Raw genomic sequence first — 18,526 nt, forward strand, 5'->3', positions numbered from 1 at the left:
AGCTCTTATAAAGACACCTAGAGCTGTCTAGGCTTGGGATGTTTCAAACAACAACAATTGGTTGAAAATATTTCTGTTGGTGCTTTTTTAATCTGAACAGTGTTTGTAATTGATTTGTAGGTGGGAGCAGTGTCTCCACAGAAGCCCTATACATATATGTATGTATGCCCATATTTATATATATATATATAATTCAAAGAAATACAAGTGTGCACTGATGTAGGTTTATTCAGTGCAAACAGGCCACTGTCTGCATCCGAAGAGGAACTCTTACAAAGTCAATGGAATCATGTCAGTTAGTTCAGTTGAATCTTTAGCTATTTTTTTTTTCTCTTACACATAAAATAATAGATTTATTCTGAAATCTTTAAGCAAAATTAGACATATATAACTTTGAAAATAACAAAAGAGCTATTTCGCAAAGACAGACACCCAGAGACGCAGCAGAAACACTACTGGTGATGAACCAAAATCAACATGAGAAAGTACCCTCCCACCCCCTCCCTCCCCCAAACCACATTATACAACTGACAAAAAAAAAGAAAAGGACACACACGCACATACACACACACACACACACGCACACACATTGCTCTTGCATTTGCAAGTTACGACAATGTGTCTCGTTCTTGATCTCAGCCTGTAAACCTCACTTGCACGCAGGGAATGAGAAATCGTTTTCACATGCACACAGACACACAGGTGCTCTAAGCAGCATGTGTATGTGCACACTTCGTGGAGATAATATCGGAATATCAGATAGCTTAACAGATAAGTTGGCTGTAAAAGATGCACTTTTTCTTAACAAAACAATCACAGTTAACATATTTATCTTTGCCTTCTCTCAGCAAGTGCTATCCCACACAAATCATTTCTACACGAGCTTAAAAAAAAGAATAAAAAGCACATTTTTGTGGCTGTTGCTGTGTTGGTATGCAACAGAAAGAAAGAAAAAAAGAAAAGGAGTTGCCCATAACAAGTTTAAAATCTCTACATCTGCATATCCTCAAGGTTCCCATCCTGGATTTAGTCTCTCATCTTTTGAGTCTCATCTGCTTGTAATGCAGTCCACTTGGAATAGTCTGAGGGAATAGAAATAATGACAAAACAGAACGAGCTTTGTAAGGCATTGAAACGTAAAACAAAAAAGAAGCAATTAAAAACATTTTGCAAATACTGACTTAGAGGCCATTGTTCTAGATGTGTCTCCCGCAGGAGGAAGGGGTGGAAAATAAAAAGCACTTTTCTTTATAACTGTAATGAATTCAAGAAAAAAAACAGTGTTGATATATCCACAGTCTGCTTAAAAAGGCTTTTAAAATGATTATTTTAGAAAAGAACACTGCAGAAAACCCCCTTCCCCCTTTCAGGAGAAGGGAAGCAGTTTGATTTTGGCAGCTCTGCACAACTTGACATCCACAGAGAGCTCTCAGCAACTCTCCTCATTGTAAAAGTCTAGTTAAATCTCTTCACATTTTAATCTGACTCCTGCCCTTCCCCTCCCCCTCCCTGTGATATTTATAAAACACAATCTTCTCCTCCATTTGTTCATCTGCCTGCTCGTCCTCCTCCTCCTTCACTTCCCCCTTCCCGCCTGCACCAGCTGCCCATGGCCTCCTAAAGCTATACACGGGTGGTTGAGTGGGAGTGCGGCAGGCCGGTGGAGTTGAAGCCGGTTGTGAAGGTGTTGTAGGGGTGCAGGTTGGGCATTCCCACCAGGGAATTGGGGATCATGGTGATGGTGTTGGGGGTCATGAGGGGGATGTCGTCAGGAGAGCGCCGCAGAGTAAGTGTGTAGTCGGGCAGCGAGGCCAAGCGAAGTGCCCCCTCGTTGCTATTCCCTGCCTCGCACTCATGGTGCGTCTGGTTCATCTGCAGCGACATGATCTCCTCCTCGGGCGCGTGGTGGCCAATGTCATTGGAGGTGGTCTGGCGCTGTGGGCTGGGCTGCCCATGGCCGGAGTCTTGCCGCCGCTTGTCCTTGCGGTAGTAGAGGGCTGCGAAGGCCAGCACGTTGAGGAACAGCAGCGAAGCTCCAACAGCGATGGTGACACTGAGCTCTGTGGAATAATCCCGTGGATTCTCCACCACCAGTGGGCCTGTCGAGTCTTCGTCCTCGCTGTTGTAGGCCGGGGACATAGGAGGCCGCTTGGTGTTGAATGGCCAGGAGGTTTTCCCGTTGGGCCTCTTGGTGGAGAGAGTGTTCTGCGTGGTCTCTGGCGGGGGCACTTTGGTTGTGGTGGACGTGTAGTGAAACATATCATGGAGGTTGTACAGGTGGGGCACTAGATGTTTCCAGAAAGCCACTTTGGTGGCACGGTAGTGGTCACGCACACGTGGCTTTAGGCCGATATGCAGGTACAGCTGGTCCTGGGGGTTGTACTTGGACCAGGCCACCTCTTCAAAGCGGTTGGCCTTGGTGTGAATGAACTTGGTGTCTTGGGGAACCGGTTTGTTGGGATCCCTGTAAAGAAGATAGATGTGATAGTGTTAAAATAGATTTTGAGAGTTTATTTAATTATTCATACTCTGGCATTCATATGGGGGAAAGAAAGCAAATACAAATACCAAAGAGACAAGACAGTCACAGTCACGGTTTATATTATGGTCTGAAAGGGGTTCTGCTGATACTAGAGAATTATTTGATCGTGCTTTGTGAAACCCACAACAGCAAATGCACAAACACTCAACGCTCTGCAGTTAATAATTGATCCATGTGTGGTTTGTATCTCACTTCGTGTTGCTGCATCAAATGATGCTGATTTCCCTTATTTAATTATTTCCTCAGCAATAAACATACTTACATCTCTATTTCTACCACACAAGCTCACCAAGGCATGATCCAGTCCCTCTGTCCACTCAGGCTTCTGTGGGCATATTAACCCCTGTCTATCAAACACCCCCACCCCACCTGCTCTCCTTTTGCCCCAGATGTAGTCCTCTCATTCAGTTTTGATGCAGCCCACCCACAAAAAGAGGGCAAAGGCTTTTAAAATATACACATATGAATAAGTCAGCAGGCTTTAGGGCTCACGTCAGGAGGCATCTTGTTGTGGATAATCCAACGCTGGTGGAGCCCTTCTGATAATTGCTCAGGGAAAGCAGCACAGTGGGCATTGGCAGCCAGTATACTGATGTAAAATTGACTATATTAATCAAGGCGGTAAGAGAGAACTACAGATCAGACTATGTGTGTTTGGGTAAAAGGATATTTTGTGTGTACAGGACTGAAAGAGAGAGAGAGGAGTGTGAGGTTGAGGGAGTAGTGAACGGTGTCCTGGATGCAGTACCTCTCTTAATCCCTAGAGTTCACTGTTCCACTTTTCTGTTTTTGACACATGGCTTCAACGCTGGATGGCCACCCTTTTCAATTACAGAGAAGATATTGATTTATTGAATGAATTAACATATAGCAATCTCCCACAAACACACAACTCCTTGTAGTCTTATTGTGTACAATTTTCGGGAGTGGGAGTTGTGCAGCTCGTGGTATTGCTTTTGGTTCAGATGAAATGGTTTTCTGTGGAAGAACCTAAAGAACAGACTTGCTGTAGACTTGAAAACAGTAATTGATGTTGGAGCTGAGATATTAAAGTTCTGTTACTGCAATAAAGCAGGGAGCTGCACGGCATTTCTCTAAATGTCACGAAATATCCCTTTGCGGGTCTGACTCCGATGGCGGTGGCCAGCAAAGTCAACATTTTGTTGGGGATTTTGGGATGAGGACATGTGGACATTGGGCTGAAAAAAAACTCCAAACATGGCCAATAGAATTAAAAAGCCATGCCAGGAGAATTCACAATCCTCTTCCCTGTTAGTTTCTCTGCTGTCAATTTTTCTTTTTCAGGTCAGTGCTTCTGGGAGAGGTAAGGGGTAGGAGGAGAGAAAGAGAGAGAGTGAGAGAGAGGTAAAGCAAATTGAGATGGCTGCAGCTGAATCCCTGAACCTGGGCTGGTGTCAGCAGAGCAGCCCGTAAATAACCCTTTTTATTAGGCCCGTAATGATCCCCAATGTGTATTGACAGCAAGACTATGATGACTTTGTAGCTGAATATCAGTAATTAAGTTTCAAAGGAGTGGGTGGTGGAGGTAAGGTCATATTGATCTCCCTGTGTGCAACATGCCAGAGAACAGGACGTCAATGAAGCAGCTTGAGACATGGTTGTCTGCAGTCTCCGTGCTTCATGAATTCCCAAAGCAGTCTGTTGCATGCTGCCCCATTGACAACAATGAGCAAGCTATAGAGACATCTGAGTTTATGGGAAATCCCATTATGTGAAATTATGTGACAATACAAATGCTCTCTATTCAGGAGAGTCAGTTGGCTGAATAGTGGTAGCAAAAATATTGAAAGGGTACATTAAATACACCTGACAAACAATCAAGTGTTTGCAGGAAGCAAAGGAGTTGTGGTGCAGAGGAGTTAGGAAAGCTCGTTGGTGGCTGGCTGGTTCAGTGCAAGTGAAGATGAATAATTTAGGGAACACAAAGAAATCAATGTGGCATCTTTAGTTAATTTGATTTGCCGCATTAGAGAACAACTGGCTGCCTTATCTAATTACATACACATATGCTTGGGTAATTGTTGCAAAGTCAATAGTAAACAGGGAACATTCCTTTGAACAATTTCTACCACTGCTGCTCAACTTTGGGCTGCACGCTGGCTTTGAAGTCCTGCCCTGAGCTGTAGAGTCAGAGAGCGATCTGAGCTCACGTTCTGCTCCTCAGTGTGGTGAAGGCTACTAGGTTACCCCGCTCTATTTATACTGAGGCTCTCACTGGGTGCTGTGTAAAGAAATAGTCAGATCCGCTTTATAATGTGCTATGCTGCTGTGTTTACCGCATGGCAAAATAGTACTCTAGTCTTCTGCATGGTTTTCTGCAGGTGGCAATCTCTCCCCGTTCTGTGGGAGAGTCACAGACATTGTGGTTCACCGAGTAACACCTATGTACAATATAATCTAATAGAATAGAATGGTAATGAATACTGCCAGAGAAATATGGATGATATACACAGAAACACTTAAGACTGACATTCACCTACTTATTATTTTAAGCAGTTAAGCAGCAATGGAGTGCATGCTAATTTCTCCATTTAGGATACAGAGTCAGAGGATTGCTATCACAGAATTGGGTTCTCCATTGCTCACCTCACCTATGAGGTTTACCGCTAGAATACTACAATATTGTGATGTTATCGTAGCCACACCTTACTCCACACTGAACATGGACACACATCACGTCATCTTCAGCAAACATCCGAACATACATGGATGGATAATGGTGGTGAAACAGCTGCAGAAAGATGTACAACATGCCCAGAAATGATAATTATCACAATATCAAGCAAAAACGTGGGATTTTTGTAACCGGGTAATTGTGCTTTTGAAATTCCTTATAGAACAAAAACGATAAACATAACATATATTGTATTTCACCAAGTGAAATACTAGTCCATGTGACTTGGACACATAGTCAGTGATGATAGGGTGTTAAATAACCAGAAGCCCTGACCCAAGTTGCACACTACACCATATAAAACCTCTCTTGTTACAAAAAAAAAAAAACATGTCGAATGTACTCTATAGAACTAATGTGCAGGTTGAATTAAGAACTAAAACTGTGTACACTGAGAACAATGTGTGTGCAGACAGATTTGGTGTTGGCTATGCGCTCTTAATAGTTTGAATGTGAAACAATTAAATGGTAATTAAGTTTGCAGAGACTAGTCACAGCTGAATACCTTAAATACACAAATAAAACAAAACAGAATTAGAAAGGGAGGCTTGACAAAGCTGACAACATATTATCAAATACCTTTAGAAGTCACAACTTTCATTGTTACAAAAAAGTGGAAAAACACTGAAAAAATGATTGTTTTTTTCCCATTCGTTTGATGTGACTAAATAGCCTCAAGTCAGAAATGACACATTGTGCCCATCGTGTCATTTCACATTTAAATCTCTGATCAGTCTAGTGGCAAAGCTTGAGTGGTGCGTCACTGTCCAAAGACTTCCCATGCTCGCAGTGTGTGCACAAACACCTTGTTGTGACTTGCATGAATAGTCCTGGCATAATGTTGTGTTTGCGGTTCTATCCCTCCTATCCTGTCAGCCCTCCCACTTAATCTGGATGGTCACTAGAGCTGTAGCTGGACTCCCAGGCAGAGGAGAGGGATTATTACACCCATAAAAGCAGGCGTTTTAATGGCCTTTCAGATTTCCTCTGATGTGTTCATATGGCTGTGGTACTATAAACCATAGCCTTCATCTCCTCCTCTGTCCCTCATGATGACCCGCTGACCCCTGCTAACCTTGGCCTGTCATGTGTGTTTAAGTGCTCCCGCGTGTGTGTACTTGTGATTGATTGGGAGTGGGTGTGTGTGTGTGTTTGTATTTATGATGCATCATGGTGTAATGACCTCTGGGGCCGCACAAGTGCAGCACTCGAATGCAAGTCATGTCACATTTCACAAAGTCATACATGCCATGATGATAATGAGCCTCTTCAGACTGAAAAAAAAACCCATTCTTTTCTGCTCTTCTGTAAGATGCTGCACCTCTTGAAGACGCACACGTTTCTCAGCTCTACCAACACATGTGGCAGAACAGGGTCTAAGCTCATTACTTATTCCAAGCCCTATCTGCAAGCACTGATGTAAAAGGTAGATAAGAGGGAGAATGATTATCATTTTCTTTCTTTTTTCATTTCCCATGTACCTCCCTCCTCTTTTCACCCTGATGTAATTTGAAGCGCATGAATGATCATAGACGTAGCCATCACCAAATCTGAAAAGACACGTTTAGATGCCCTTAGGCAGAAGACAAGAATCTATTTTCCCTACACTCAGGGTCTCGGACTCTTCTGAGTATAGTTTCTCAACATAGAACAAGGGATGTGTATTAATTCAGTGATCCACTGATGCTCATTTCGCTAAGCTGCAAAAATATGTAAAGTTGAAACCATTTTTAGCTTTATTGCTGCTGTTGTGTAACAAATTCCTCCCCTGCAGTTGTTTATCTACTTACAAGGTAACACAAAGTAAGCGGCTAATTGTGATTTTCACTCCAACAGACGGTTCCAAACAGCTTTTCCTTGCAGTCAGTGTAAATTTTTAATAAAGACACTCCATCTAATTCTGTTTCTACGTTTTAGCCTTGCATGGCGCAGAGGGCAACTTCTGCACTGAGAGGGCAAATTGTCAGACTTTGCTCTTTTACCCTTCATATGGCTGCATGCTGGGGCAGAGGGCTGAGTGATACGTGGTTCATATTTAATGGCAGCCTTTAGTTCAGCAGGCTAAATGATGCAGGGCAAGGCGCTGTGACTTTGGGGCGTGCAGAAGTGTTGGAGGACACAGCTCTAAGACCACTCCTTATTATGGACACTATTGATTTGTTTGATTAGATGAGTGGCAGCAAACAAACACCCTTTCATCATCCTTCCTACCTCTCTTTTCTCCCACTTTCATTTCAAGTAACAGCTTTCTGACTCACTAAAGTTGATTACATTCATTTTATTTCATATTTATCTGATTTAATATGACAACTACTTACATATGGTTGAACACATGCAGATCTACTTCCTCTTCACCTCCTCCCCCTGCTGACTGCTCATTATATTCAGTCCACAAAACCGATCAATGGCATCCAGGCCCCTTAACAAGCCACACCACTTCCTTACCTTCTCTAATGCAAATCAGGATATTGGCTACAAATCTCGGATCAAGTGAGTACCTATTTAATGGAGTAGGTCGGTGGCTGTTTGGGGCTGTGCTGTTCCACCATGCCAAGCATTCAGGGACTCCTGGTACAGCTTGAGATGGTCCTAACTAAGGGTGGTAAAAGGAAGTAAGGAGGATAATGAGGAGGAGGATCACGGAAAAAGTAATGAAACACCAAACAGCTGCCTTAAAAGAAAAGGCTGGAGTAGTGTGTGAATGAGGTCAGATGGGAAACGCAATTGATTTGAATTAGTCTGATTGCTTGTTTGATTGACAAACCTAAGCAATAATTAACAAAGAACATTTAATATCAAAGAACAGGCTATTCAATGTCGTTACTTCTTTGTACATGTATTTAATTGGCACCTGATGTCTCTTAGAACAACAAGTCATTAGATTAGAAAAAAGGGCGGTGCTTAAAGTGCATAAGGTGAATAGACTAATGAGTGACTGACGGAGGAGCAGTGTAGGAGAATGGGGGAAAGAATCAGCACATGGCAGTGTTCTCCTTTTTTCATAAACTCAGCAAGGGTTCAAACACATAAAACAGTGGAAATGAGCACCAGCCATGGGGGGGGGGGCACAAGAAGTGAGAAGATGGCCCAACACATTTAATATACTAATGGTAGATAATGATTGATCTTTTCTGAGCCTTTCATCTTTCTGTCCTTTCTGAGGTGCTCTGCCAGTGTTGTTGTGCATAGCAATGCTGTTGTGCACGCGTCCGTGTGCGAGAATGTCTGTGAGTGGCAGAATATGGACAAAACATTTGGTCAAACCAGGCGGAAGAAGCAAATATGGCAATAAAGTGAAGGCCAGTTTTGTCTTTCAATAGCAAAACAAATGCTTTAGCCAAAAAAAATAACTGAGCTGGGTAAATCCCTGGCTTTTGAAACATTTCTAACTCCGACGACAGAACAGCCTCATAGTGTAAACATGCACGCACACACACGCACACTAAGAAGATTTGACAGCATGCACTCACTGTATGTTGTTATGCTCCACTGACACTGATGGAAGGGGGAAAAAAAAGAACATGGGCAGGGATTTGCCCTGTAAAGTTGACACATGAAAGCCAGGGACAGGAAGAGCTTTTGGGTGGGATGCCGCTGAGAGACACACTGTTGACATGGGGACCAAGTGTCTCGACATTCTGTGACACAAGTCTCTACAGCGATTTAAAGATGCCCCCATATTTAAAGTGCAATCTGGGTCAGTTCAATGTGAACATCTGGAAGCGGAGAGAGAGCTGCTTTGTAGATATAGGAAAGATGGCTGTTGGAAGGGCCACGAAGGCAAAGGGAATTCAGTTGGGTCTTAATTAAAAGTGTGTCCTCTAGAGTCAGACTGGCTTGGGCGGTGTTGGAGGAAGAGAGATCTGAATCCCCTCGTGCAATCTGAATGAGGAAGCTGAACTTTAGAATCCAACTCCCCTGGACAGTTTGTGGTAGATTCGTTTACATGAATTAAAACTACCAGTTCTCTGAGTTTTCCATTATCCTGGGATCTAATCCCAGGCTCCAAACCATCTGAGTGCCTAATTGTGGTCCGTCTGTAATCCCCTTGTCTGGAAATTTGCCAAGGCGACACACTATGGTGAGGTACCACGGCGGTGACAAAGATCCAGTTTACTGCTTCTCAGCACTGCTTGAAATTGGGATAATCAGCTATCATTGACTGTATAAACTTCTGCTTGCAAAACAACCTCGTGCTTTGAAGCCCTGAGATTTGTGCCATGTCAGTTTTTGCAACACCATATTCACAGAAAACACCTCTCGTTTCCTTGGCGTTCAATTCAGGACGAGCTATACAACTTGCTTTTTCTTTTTTTAAATTGAATTACGTAATATATTTATTTAGTAGTTTGCTTTTTGATTTGTTTGACCTGTTTCTGCTGTGTATTTGTTGTGCCTGTGCAGCACTCGGTCAACTCAGGTTATTTTAAATATGCTATAAATAAAGTTGCCATCGGCATTGACAGGTGTCCTCTGGAATATGCTAGCTGTCAATCACACTGGTATTCACTTGAATACATGTGTGTGTTTGTCATCGAGTTTCCTCTAATAGTTTACAATATTGACAATGTGTGCTATTGAAGACGATCTGAGACTAGTGATTGAGACCATGAAATCCTCAGGGAAATGTTTACTGACACAAGTCAAGTGAGAAGTAGGCTCATTTTCCCCACAGACCTCCATTTTTCCTCCATGCAACCAGCAGATTTGCCCCCCGGTGGCTAACTGCTACTTCCAGGGAAGCTTCTATGTCCTTACACAGTCTATGCAAGTGATGTGTAAATCTACATCATTAACACAGGGTCAGCAGTACAGTGCAACACGTCGTTTGAACTCTGTGCACTGTGTTGACTCCGATTGGTTGCAGTTGAGAGGAAAGCCTGTCATTGTCCATCAGAAACCATTTCACTCATGTGACAAAATCGAAGTTCAGTGTAATTCTGTTACCTGCAGGGCTCAAATCTTTCTCATTAAAATTAAATACATCCTTCCATCGTAAAACAACGGATAATATTCATGGGAGGACAAGTTAAAAAAAAAAAATCCATCTGTATCTACAAACTGCAGCTTTGTGTACATTGACACAACATGGCCGCCAGGCAGGGAAAACAGCTGTTTAGTCCAAGCATCACTAATGGACTCCAATGCTTTTCCTTGAGGAGCCAAAACAGCTGATGTCAAAGCCAGACGGCTGGATGTAAATGCCACCTGATTGGACAGCAGATGATATAGAGACAGATAAAAAAGAGAACAAGATTTGAGATTGTATCCAAGTCAGGATGGGATCAATACCTCTCTGGTAACAGGGGTTATCAAATTACATTTCAGTTGTTGCAAATGGTTACTAGTCATCATACAAATTGGCTAGACTTTGTGACGGGTGGTGGTGGGGGGTTGTTGAGCATAGTGGGGACCAGGAGTCACCCAAGGCAAGAGTGATTGACTGGGTTCAGGCTGAGGGATCGATACTGCTGGGGGCAAGACTTTGATATGCCTCCCTGATAAGTCTCTGTCCTTTGGGCCTGGGTTTAATAGCGCATGGGTAGTATTTTCAGCCAAACACACACATACGTGCACGCACACACACGCACACATAAAAGTATACAGAAAAGCAGAAAGATATGCACACATGCTCAATCCAGAGAGTCAGCCAAGCACAAACAGCACAACACACATTCATTTAATCTTCCCCGGATTCAATATGTCCCAGGTTTTCGGACTGAGACCAAGGAAGTCCAGGCAAAAACATCTCTGAAGAAAAAATAAATGCCTCCGTTGAAAAATGTATTTTCTGGTCCATTCAATTTGTTGTAAGGATTCCTATTCCCTGCAGCTTCTTTTCTGTAGCACTGAAGCACTTTTATTGAACAGAGATAGGACATCTCTGTGCTGCGATTAATGGCTCAGTAAGTTTGTAATTGTTTGATCACTTGTTTCATTAATGTGAAAGTACTGTTATTTAACTCCCAAAAAGACTAACAATGGATACGTGAGATTATGTTGAGTTGCTAGACCCATACAACAAACAACTGAATCTGATCTGACTTTGAATGCATTATACCAGTTTCTGAACGGTCAGCGCAAAATTATTGATAAGATTCTGCAATGCTAGTCAACGCTAGTTTTGAGTATTTCAAAGTTAAACACAGAAAGCATAAACAACACAATAAAGACATCCTAACAACACTATGCAGCTACTGTAACTGCAGCCAGTCAACTGTCAAATGCTTGTTTTCATCAGATGTTGTACAGCAACTATAATAATGGTTATTATTTATTATTATTATTTTATAATCACTTATACAATTCAATATGTATAATTCATACTCAGAAAAGGGATATTGGTAAGAGTACCAGTAATACTGATGTGCTTGACTTAAATAGAGAGGCCAGTGTCATACCTATTTACATTGTCATCATTGGCTTCTCATCTTCCCTGCACAAGTTTAAATTAGGTGCACTTGTCTTTTTATGCTTAACGTGCACACAAACAAATAAACTGTGAGTTCAACAAGTTCCAGTTATAATAAAAAATTCTAATTGGTGTAACGAGCGAAAAATGAGACACAGTGATTTCACTCACCCGGTCTTGGCAAAGTTGGTCCAGTAGGTCATTACCACGGCACTGAGCATGACATCGTTCTTAGAAAAGTTACAGGGAAAAAGGTCGGTGGGACCAATCATAGGAATTCCAAAAACGTATGGCACTTCATCCCCGTGGGCGGCATCGGACCAGGCAGGCTTCATCAGGCTCTGGCAGTGGTGATAGAAGGCGTAGAAGTAGGTGGGAGAGCCATAGCGAGCGTGGAGATCGGCCGTCACCACTGATGGCTCGACCCACTGGTGATCGGTGAACAGCGCCACCAGCGTTTTGCGTCTGGTTTCTGGATTGTCTCTATCCGCCCAGTCTGTGTACATGAACTTAATGGTCTCCCTCAGTGTGTCCTTACCCTCGGGGTACCCGTACAGACTGTCCACAAAGTCTGAGACGGAGAAGTCAAAGTCATTTCCAGACACGCCATCCTCTGAATCCACCACGTTCTCCACAAACCGCAGCCCTTCGCCCTGGTTCACCCCCAGCATGATGTCATAGTTGAGGAACTCGCCCTGCTCCATCAGGATCTCGGGGTCATCAGGAATAACATCGCCGTCGATCACGGGTCCAAAGGCCACGTGGTACCTCGCAGGTTGTATGTCCTGCTCCACCAGCTCCCTGGAGCTCTTCTTCCTCAGACAGTCCACCATGTCTAAGGTGTCCAGGACATTACAGCCCACCTTCTCTGCCAGGAGACGAGTGTACTTGACTGGCTGGTAGTTCACGGCCCAGCTTGAGAGTGCTGACCCGCTCTGAATGATGGCTCTGTGGAACAGACCTGCACAACGACAAGAGGAGACAGGCTAATGATTGGAGTGTCGCTACATAGTGGAAGATAATTCAGTTACATGTTCAACTACATGATGGTTAATTTTGTCGCTGCCATGATCAAGAGGGTGCTGTCAGCTCCACAGCTGATAAGAATAACAAAGGCCAGACAAAGACAGTCTTGTTGCCACACGTAAAAAATAATGGAATCATGGCTGTGGTAATGAATGTGCAGATGGCCTGGTCTCACAGCTCACAGACAGAGAAGGGATTCAGTGTTCTGTCTGTCATTTTCTCTGCTTCCATCCATCTCTATATGCTTAGTCTGTACATTTGTCTGGAGCAGATGCTACCAGTGTGCCTCTGCAGGCTTTGTTGCAAATAGTGGATGCATCAAAACTGGCAAACCAGACCGTACCATACCGAGCAGGAATTCATTTGCCCTGTACTAGATGCACTGTGCTCTTCAATGTATGAACCTTATGCCCAAGCCCACCTCCTGTTAATGTACTTTTCAATGTAGCTGTAATTGGATGAGCCAGAAACACTGCAATTATAGACACAAATGCTCCTTTTCTGCAGTCATTAAACACACACCCAGAGAGGCAGAGAGGGAGAGAGAGAGTGTACCTCTGCATCAGTTATGCCCTGTGTCAGTTAAAAGTCTTTTTTTTCCTACCTGAAAGATCACTAAATTTTACAGGAGTTTGTGGGTGGATTCCTATAAATAAATATAGACCCTTTCTACCTTTGTTTGCAGGGGTGAAGCTGCACATATTCACCCTGCAACACAATGCAACACAAAGACCAACCTGCACTATGTCGAAACCATCTGGGTCTATGTGTGTGTGTGTGGGTAGGTGAAGGGAGTTCAGACACTGAGGCAAACACATCTACAAGTCTGATGGGGTTCTCTCACAAATTGAATTACATTTCTGCTACAGAGAAATATGAAAGAAATCCAAAATCACCACAAGGAACAGATCCCAAACAACAAACATCGTTTCCTCAGAAATAATCAAATTGCGTCCTCTTTTGAAACATTTCTCCAATACCGGAGAGTGAACTGAAGGTGACATGGCAACTTCTCTGTCTCGGGTAAATCTTCTTCACATCCTCGCCAAATACAAAACCTCACTACTTCGGTGGCGACTGACTGACAGCAACATCTGTCCAGCTAATATATGTGTTGATTTCACAAGTCTCGGAGAAAATCCGAGGCAAAGCTCCCACCACTTGACCACGCTGCTTTATTGCATGAGGCACAATCACTGCTGGAGTCGAGTGATTCCACTGAACTCGTGATATTGTAAACCACAGCAGATTAAGTGCTCCTGAAATGACACACATAAAAAAACTCGCCATTTTATGATTTTTACGTTGTAGCCACAAAGCCCAGGAAAGAAAAGCACACAGTCTTAGTTTCAGATATTTCAGCATCAGTGTGGGTGGCTGTGTTGAAGTCTTTTGTGTTTATGAGGTAAACAGCAGAGTTAAGTGCCAGATATATCACTTTGGTAGTCTTAATCAGAGGCGGCGGGGGGCTTATTTCTTCTTGGCAAAGATGAAGTGTTTATTTACAGCGCTATTTACATTTATTTGTTCACAAGTAGTAAGTAGAATTAATGTGTCTGGGCGAGTGAACTGTGAAGTGTTTCTGTGGTGAGTGTGTTTACAAGTAGAAACCACAGTTGGTATGTTTGAACAATCATATTTGGCCCTGACAGAAACTATTTCAATAATGTAAAAAAACAAACCCTCCAAAACAAGTTTTTCTTAGTGCAAACATATGTTCAGCGTTTATTTTATATGATTCTACAATGTGTGTCTTATTTGTGTAGATGTGCAGTACCCCGTCCTTGTCATGATGCTGCCCTTCAAGCTGTCCTGTGGTCGTGCGTCTCTGCAGGATGACGGCCAGCGTCGTGTCCCAGTGAGTGAGCGGAAGCAGATGTCGAGGGTTTCACCCACTTGAAAGCATTAGAGGAACAGCAGCGAGATGAAAGATGGCCTCTCTGACGCAGAAAAGGGCTGGGGCTTAATCCTACCATCCCTCCCTTCTCCTCCTCCTCTTCCTTCCTCTTCCCTCCCCTCCCCTCCCTCCCCTTCCTCTCACACTCTTTAGTGGTATTGCCTCTCTTCACATCTCAACTCAGATTGCACTGTGCAGACAGTCAGTCATGGTGCAGGAAGTCTGTCCTGAATCCCAATGCCGTGGCAGCCACTGCCACTTTCTAAATGTCTTTGATCAGAAGTTGCTGTAGGAAAACGTTTGCCAGCAGAGCAGTTACTGTGATTGCCAATGCCATTTGACAGACATATGTATATCAAATCCGTTTGTTGTAATTGAGGAGAGCAGATTGAATGCAGCTCGGCTTGGTCCCATGTCTGTCTGTCTGTCTGTCTGTCTGTCTGGTCAGACCCCAGAGATGGCCACCTGCTGAGGAGCCATAGCCAGGTTGACGCTACTTGATTTATACCCGGCTTTGGTTGATGAGCGGTGGGAAGAGTGATTGAGGCTTCACTATTGTTTTTCTAGAACCGTATCAATCCAGCGCACACGAGCTGTCAGTGGACCAATAAATATGTATTAGTGCTACGTTTGATGAGCCCCGCTGAGGTAGGAAGCTCACTAGGGAAGGTCAGAGAGAGAGGAGAAAAGCACAGGCTCTATCACCCACTGAGGGAATCCACTAATTATCCACACTGGGAGGTGTATATGTATGTCTGTGGGTGCGTGTGTATTTGAGTAGACTTTGATTGATAAGCCGCGGTCATGATGAATAGACCGACAGACGACAGGCATCACCGTGATGGCGGTTAACCATTTGTGACATTGTTTTGTCTCCAGCATGCACTCTGTGACATCGATGCGGTTACTCACTCAATATCCTGACAAATTAAAGAGACGGAGCATCATCAACATGTTTGCCTCACGTTTAACTTTAAAAGCAACAGATAGCCCTATCATTATCACCCTGTGTTTGACATGCATGAACCCAACACCAAAACTGTGAGCAGATCCATCAGACCATAGCATAGCTGGCAGATTGAGGTCATGCTGAATTATGACTGGAGCTCTGAGGTAATCACTCATTGGGTCCCCGCTAAAATACTGTCACGCCGCTCGGCAGCCGCCTCTGCGCTACTCTTCTCTGACCTCGACCGTGCTGCCCCCTCACTAGACACCTGTTAAATGGGCATGTGGTTCAGGCCCTGGATTGGAGGAGTGGCCTGTGGAGATCATTTACCACTGATGGAGGGGGAAAGATGGTTGACCTTGAGGCTATAATGACCAGCGGATGGGGTAGAGAACCACATTTCACATGCACGCACTAAAACATGAGTTTGGGCCATCTCCTGACAACCGCAATTTGGATTAAATGCTGATATTAATGAGCCAATGCTGCATTACTGAAGAGAGAGAGTGAGAGAGAGAGAGAGAGAGTAGCATGACATGGCTAAGCCGTGGATCACTGCTGATGTGTTATGTGGCAAATATGGGCATGTTTGAGTGTCGGGCTTGTGTTAATAGTTGATGCCAGTAAGCGCCATAAATGACTGTACTTTGTACTCTGGAACATCTGGACAAAATCACTCAAGCATCAGCAGTGATTTTTTTATCAATATGGCCCTAAGATACGTGTGTGTGTAAAATGCATCCCGACATCTTAACAATGTCATGAAACCAAAAGACAACAACAAAAAGTTAACAAAGATGGCATTAATGGGAGAGCTATCAGATGACCTTGAAACTTGGCTGAATCTCATTTTATAGGCCAGTAATTAATTTTCCTAACAATATTTCACATGACTTTCAGAGATAAAATATGTAAAGAAGCAAAATCTTATCTAAATTCCTCTCATATCCATTAAAGACATCACAAGGGACAAGTAATGTGGCCACAGGGACATGTCTTTTTTTTCCTCAGCTATAACTCCTAGATCTTGTACTTGCATTTTCTTCACCCCCAATCTTTCCTCTGGTCTGTTTTTCTGTCTCTCTTGCTATCACACGCTCCCCGTCACTTTTTCTGAGAGACCATGCTGAGTCCCTCCCTGCTGATGATTAGACATAAGCCTGCGTTCAGCGGAGCCTGAATCCTCTGAGCCATCTTACCTCCACCATCTCTTCAGTGTAAGCAAATCTCCACAGACCCGCAGACTATACTGAGCCCCTCTGTTGCAAACATGTCTCTCCGACTCAGCCCTCAATACATTTTGCGCCGCTTCGTGCAGCATTTCACTCAGACTCTTATCTTCCTTCTCTCTCAGTGCTGGTTTTATCATCTACTTTCCCAAATCCAAATTTGTTTTTCTAAATGCTAAATATATATATGAAGAAGGTTATTCCCTTCTGGAGTATTTAAAGCCAGTTGAATGAGGAATACTGTTTGTATAGCGTTTGCCTAATTGTACAACCTTGGCCACATGCAGTCACATAACATGGTTAAAGTTGCTGTCTCCATGGTTACAGCCTACAGTACCACAGGCTGCTTCCACTTAAACACAAGTGCCTCTGGTCTGATCATGCATTAGTCCATGGATAATTTCACACGCACAGCCCTGGAACAACACCGTCATTATTTTTTTTTCCGTTCGCTCAAATATTGAACTTCAAAAATGACCAACGTAGACAAAATAAGTGAAAGGACAAGATGTACATTTCTGACACAGTAGTGGTCTCACTGAATACACTGGTTCTCCCACATGCTACACAGTGATTTCCTGTAAGCCAAAGCTCTAAATCTTTCTGGGAGTAAAGCTGCACATATTCATGTAAGTGTGTGTGTGTGTGTGTGTGTGTGTATGAGCAAGATAACATTAGACCAATTATAGGTACTTGTTTGCTTAAACATTAAAAAATAATACATATGCCTTAAACACACAGAAAGGGACTTACATTTCGGATTCTATTCTTGTAATTTGGCTTTACATGTTTGTTCTATTTAGATTAACTTTGAACTGATTTCATATAAGACGATCCAACAGGATAGCTGCCAAAAGAAAAGCATCTTCCTATCATAAAAACAACGGTTTGTGTTACATGGATCCAAACACACACCAGTGCATAGTTTCTTAATTCCTTCATGAAACATCCTGGGAGGTTTTGCAGCATTATTTGAGTGGAGAGTGGGGGGCTTTGAAACAGGACTGCCCTCCATGTGTGTTAGTAACATCCATATCGAGGTAGAGTCTGAGTGGCCTGTGTTTGTCAGTGTGAGATGTGTTTCATGCCAGCCCTATATAATGTTGTTTGAAGCTGTTGGTCTTCTGTTTCAGACTAAAGAATATCCACATGCCTGCAGGCTGTGGCTTAGGCCAGATAAAGAGTCTGATCCATTAGAACGGTTGGAAGGAAGAAAGAGGGCAGAAAAAAAAGGAACAGAAAAAAAAGAGGAAATTGTATAGGATGGAATAGGAGAGACAAGAATAGGGTGGAGGGAAGAACGAGGTATGAGTGAAGAGGAAGAGGAGGACAGGCAGGAGAGGAAAGGAGGATAAAAATGACCCCATTGACAGGCTTTACCACGGTTGTGGGATTGATGTGTTCCTGAGCCCAGTGAGTGTGATATCTCCTTCTAATCACAACGTGGCATCCACTGGTCAATACCACACACTCCAGGCCTCATCATCACACGCATGTTGGCCTCCCTCTGTCCACATGCACAGCACAGCGGGGCCACTGCTCGGTCTTGAAGTCATCAGACTGACTGCTAATCACAGGCAATAAACGCCACAGCACTTGTGGAGTAATTCTCAAAATTAAATTCAGCCTGGGATCCAGCGTGGGTGGGGTTTACAACATCGGGACTTTTCAGATTAGCGACTGTTGTCAGCAGATTAAACAGAAATTTCCAATGCTTCTCTCGGATTGTCTTAAGTTTTTTGGTGTTTCTGTGTTGCATTGTGCAATACTGCAAAT

The 18,526-nt window shown here is 43.4% G+C and overlaps 1 protein-coding gene across 2 annotated transcripts in view; it reads right to left on the minus strand.

Annotated features, from left to right (window-relative positions):
- Nucleotides 1-1,036: 1,036 nt before the first annotated feature.
- The window catches only part of LOC122778417 (neuroligin-3-like), a 109,225-nt gene continuing 91,735 nt past the window's right edge, over nucleotides 1,037-18,526 (minus strand). For both annotated transcript variants that reach the window (XM_044040302.1, XM_044040301.1), the window contains 2 exons: nucleotides 11,821-12,610; nucleotides 1,037-2,464 (listed from right to left, as the gene is read on the minus strand). In XM_044040302.1, coding sequence (XP_043896237.1) covers nucleotides 1,624-2,464; nucleotides 11,821-12,610 — 1,631 coding nt within the window. In that variant the 3' untranslated portion in view covers nucleotides 1,037-1,623. The remainder of the gene's footprint in view (nucleotides 2,465-11,820; nucleotides 12,611-18,526) is intronic.

The sequence above is a fragment of the Solea senegalensis genome, linkage group LG12 (assembly GCF_019176455.1).
Source record: "Solea senegalensis isolate Sse05_10M linkage group LG12, IFAPA_SoseM_1, whole genome shotgun sequence".
NCBI classification, from domain to species: Eukaryota; Metazoa; Chordata; class Actinopteri; order Pleuronectiformes; family Soleidae; genus Solea; species Solea senegalensis.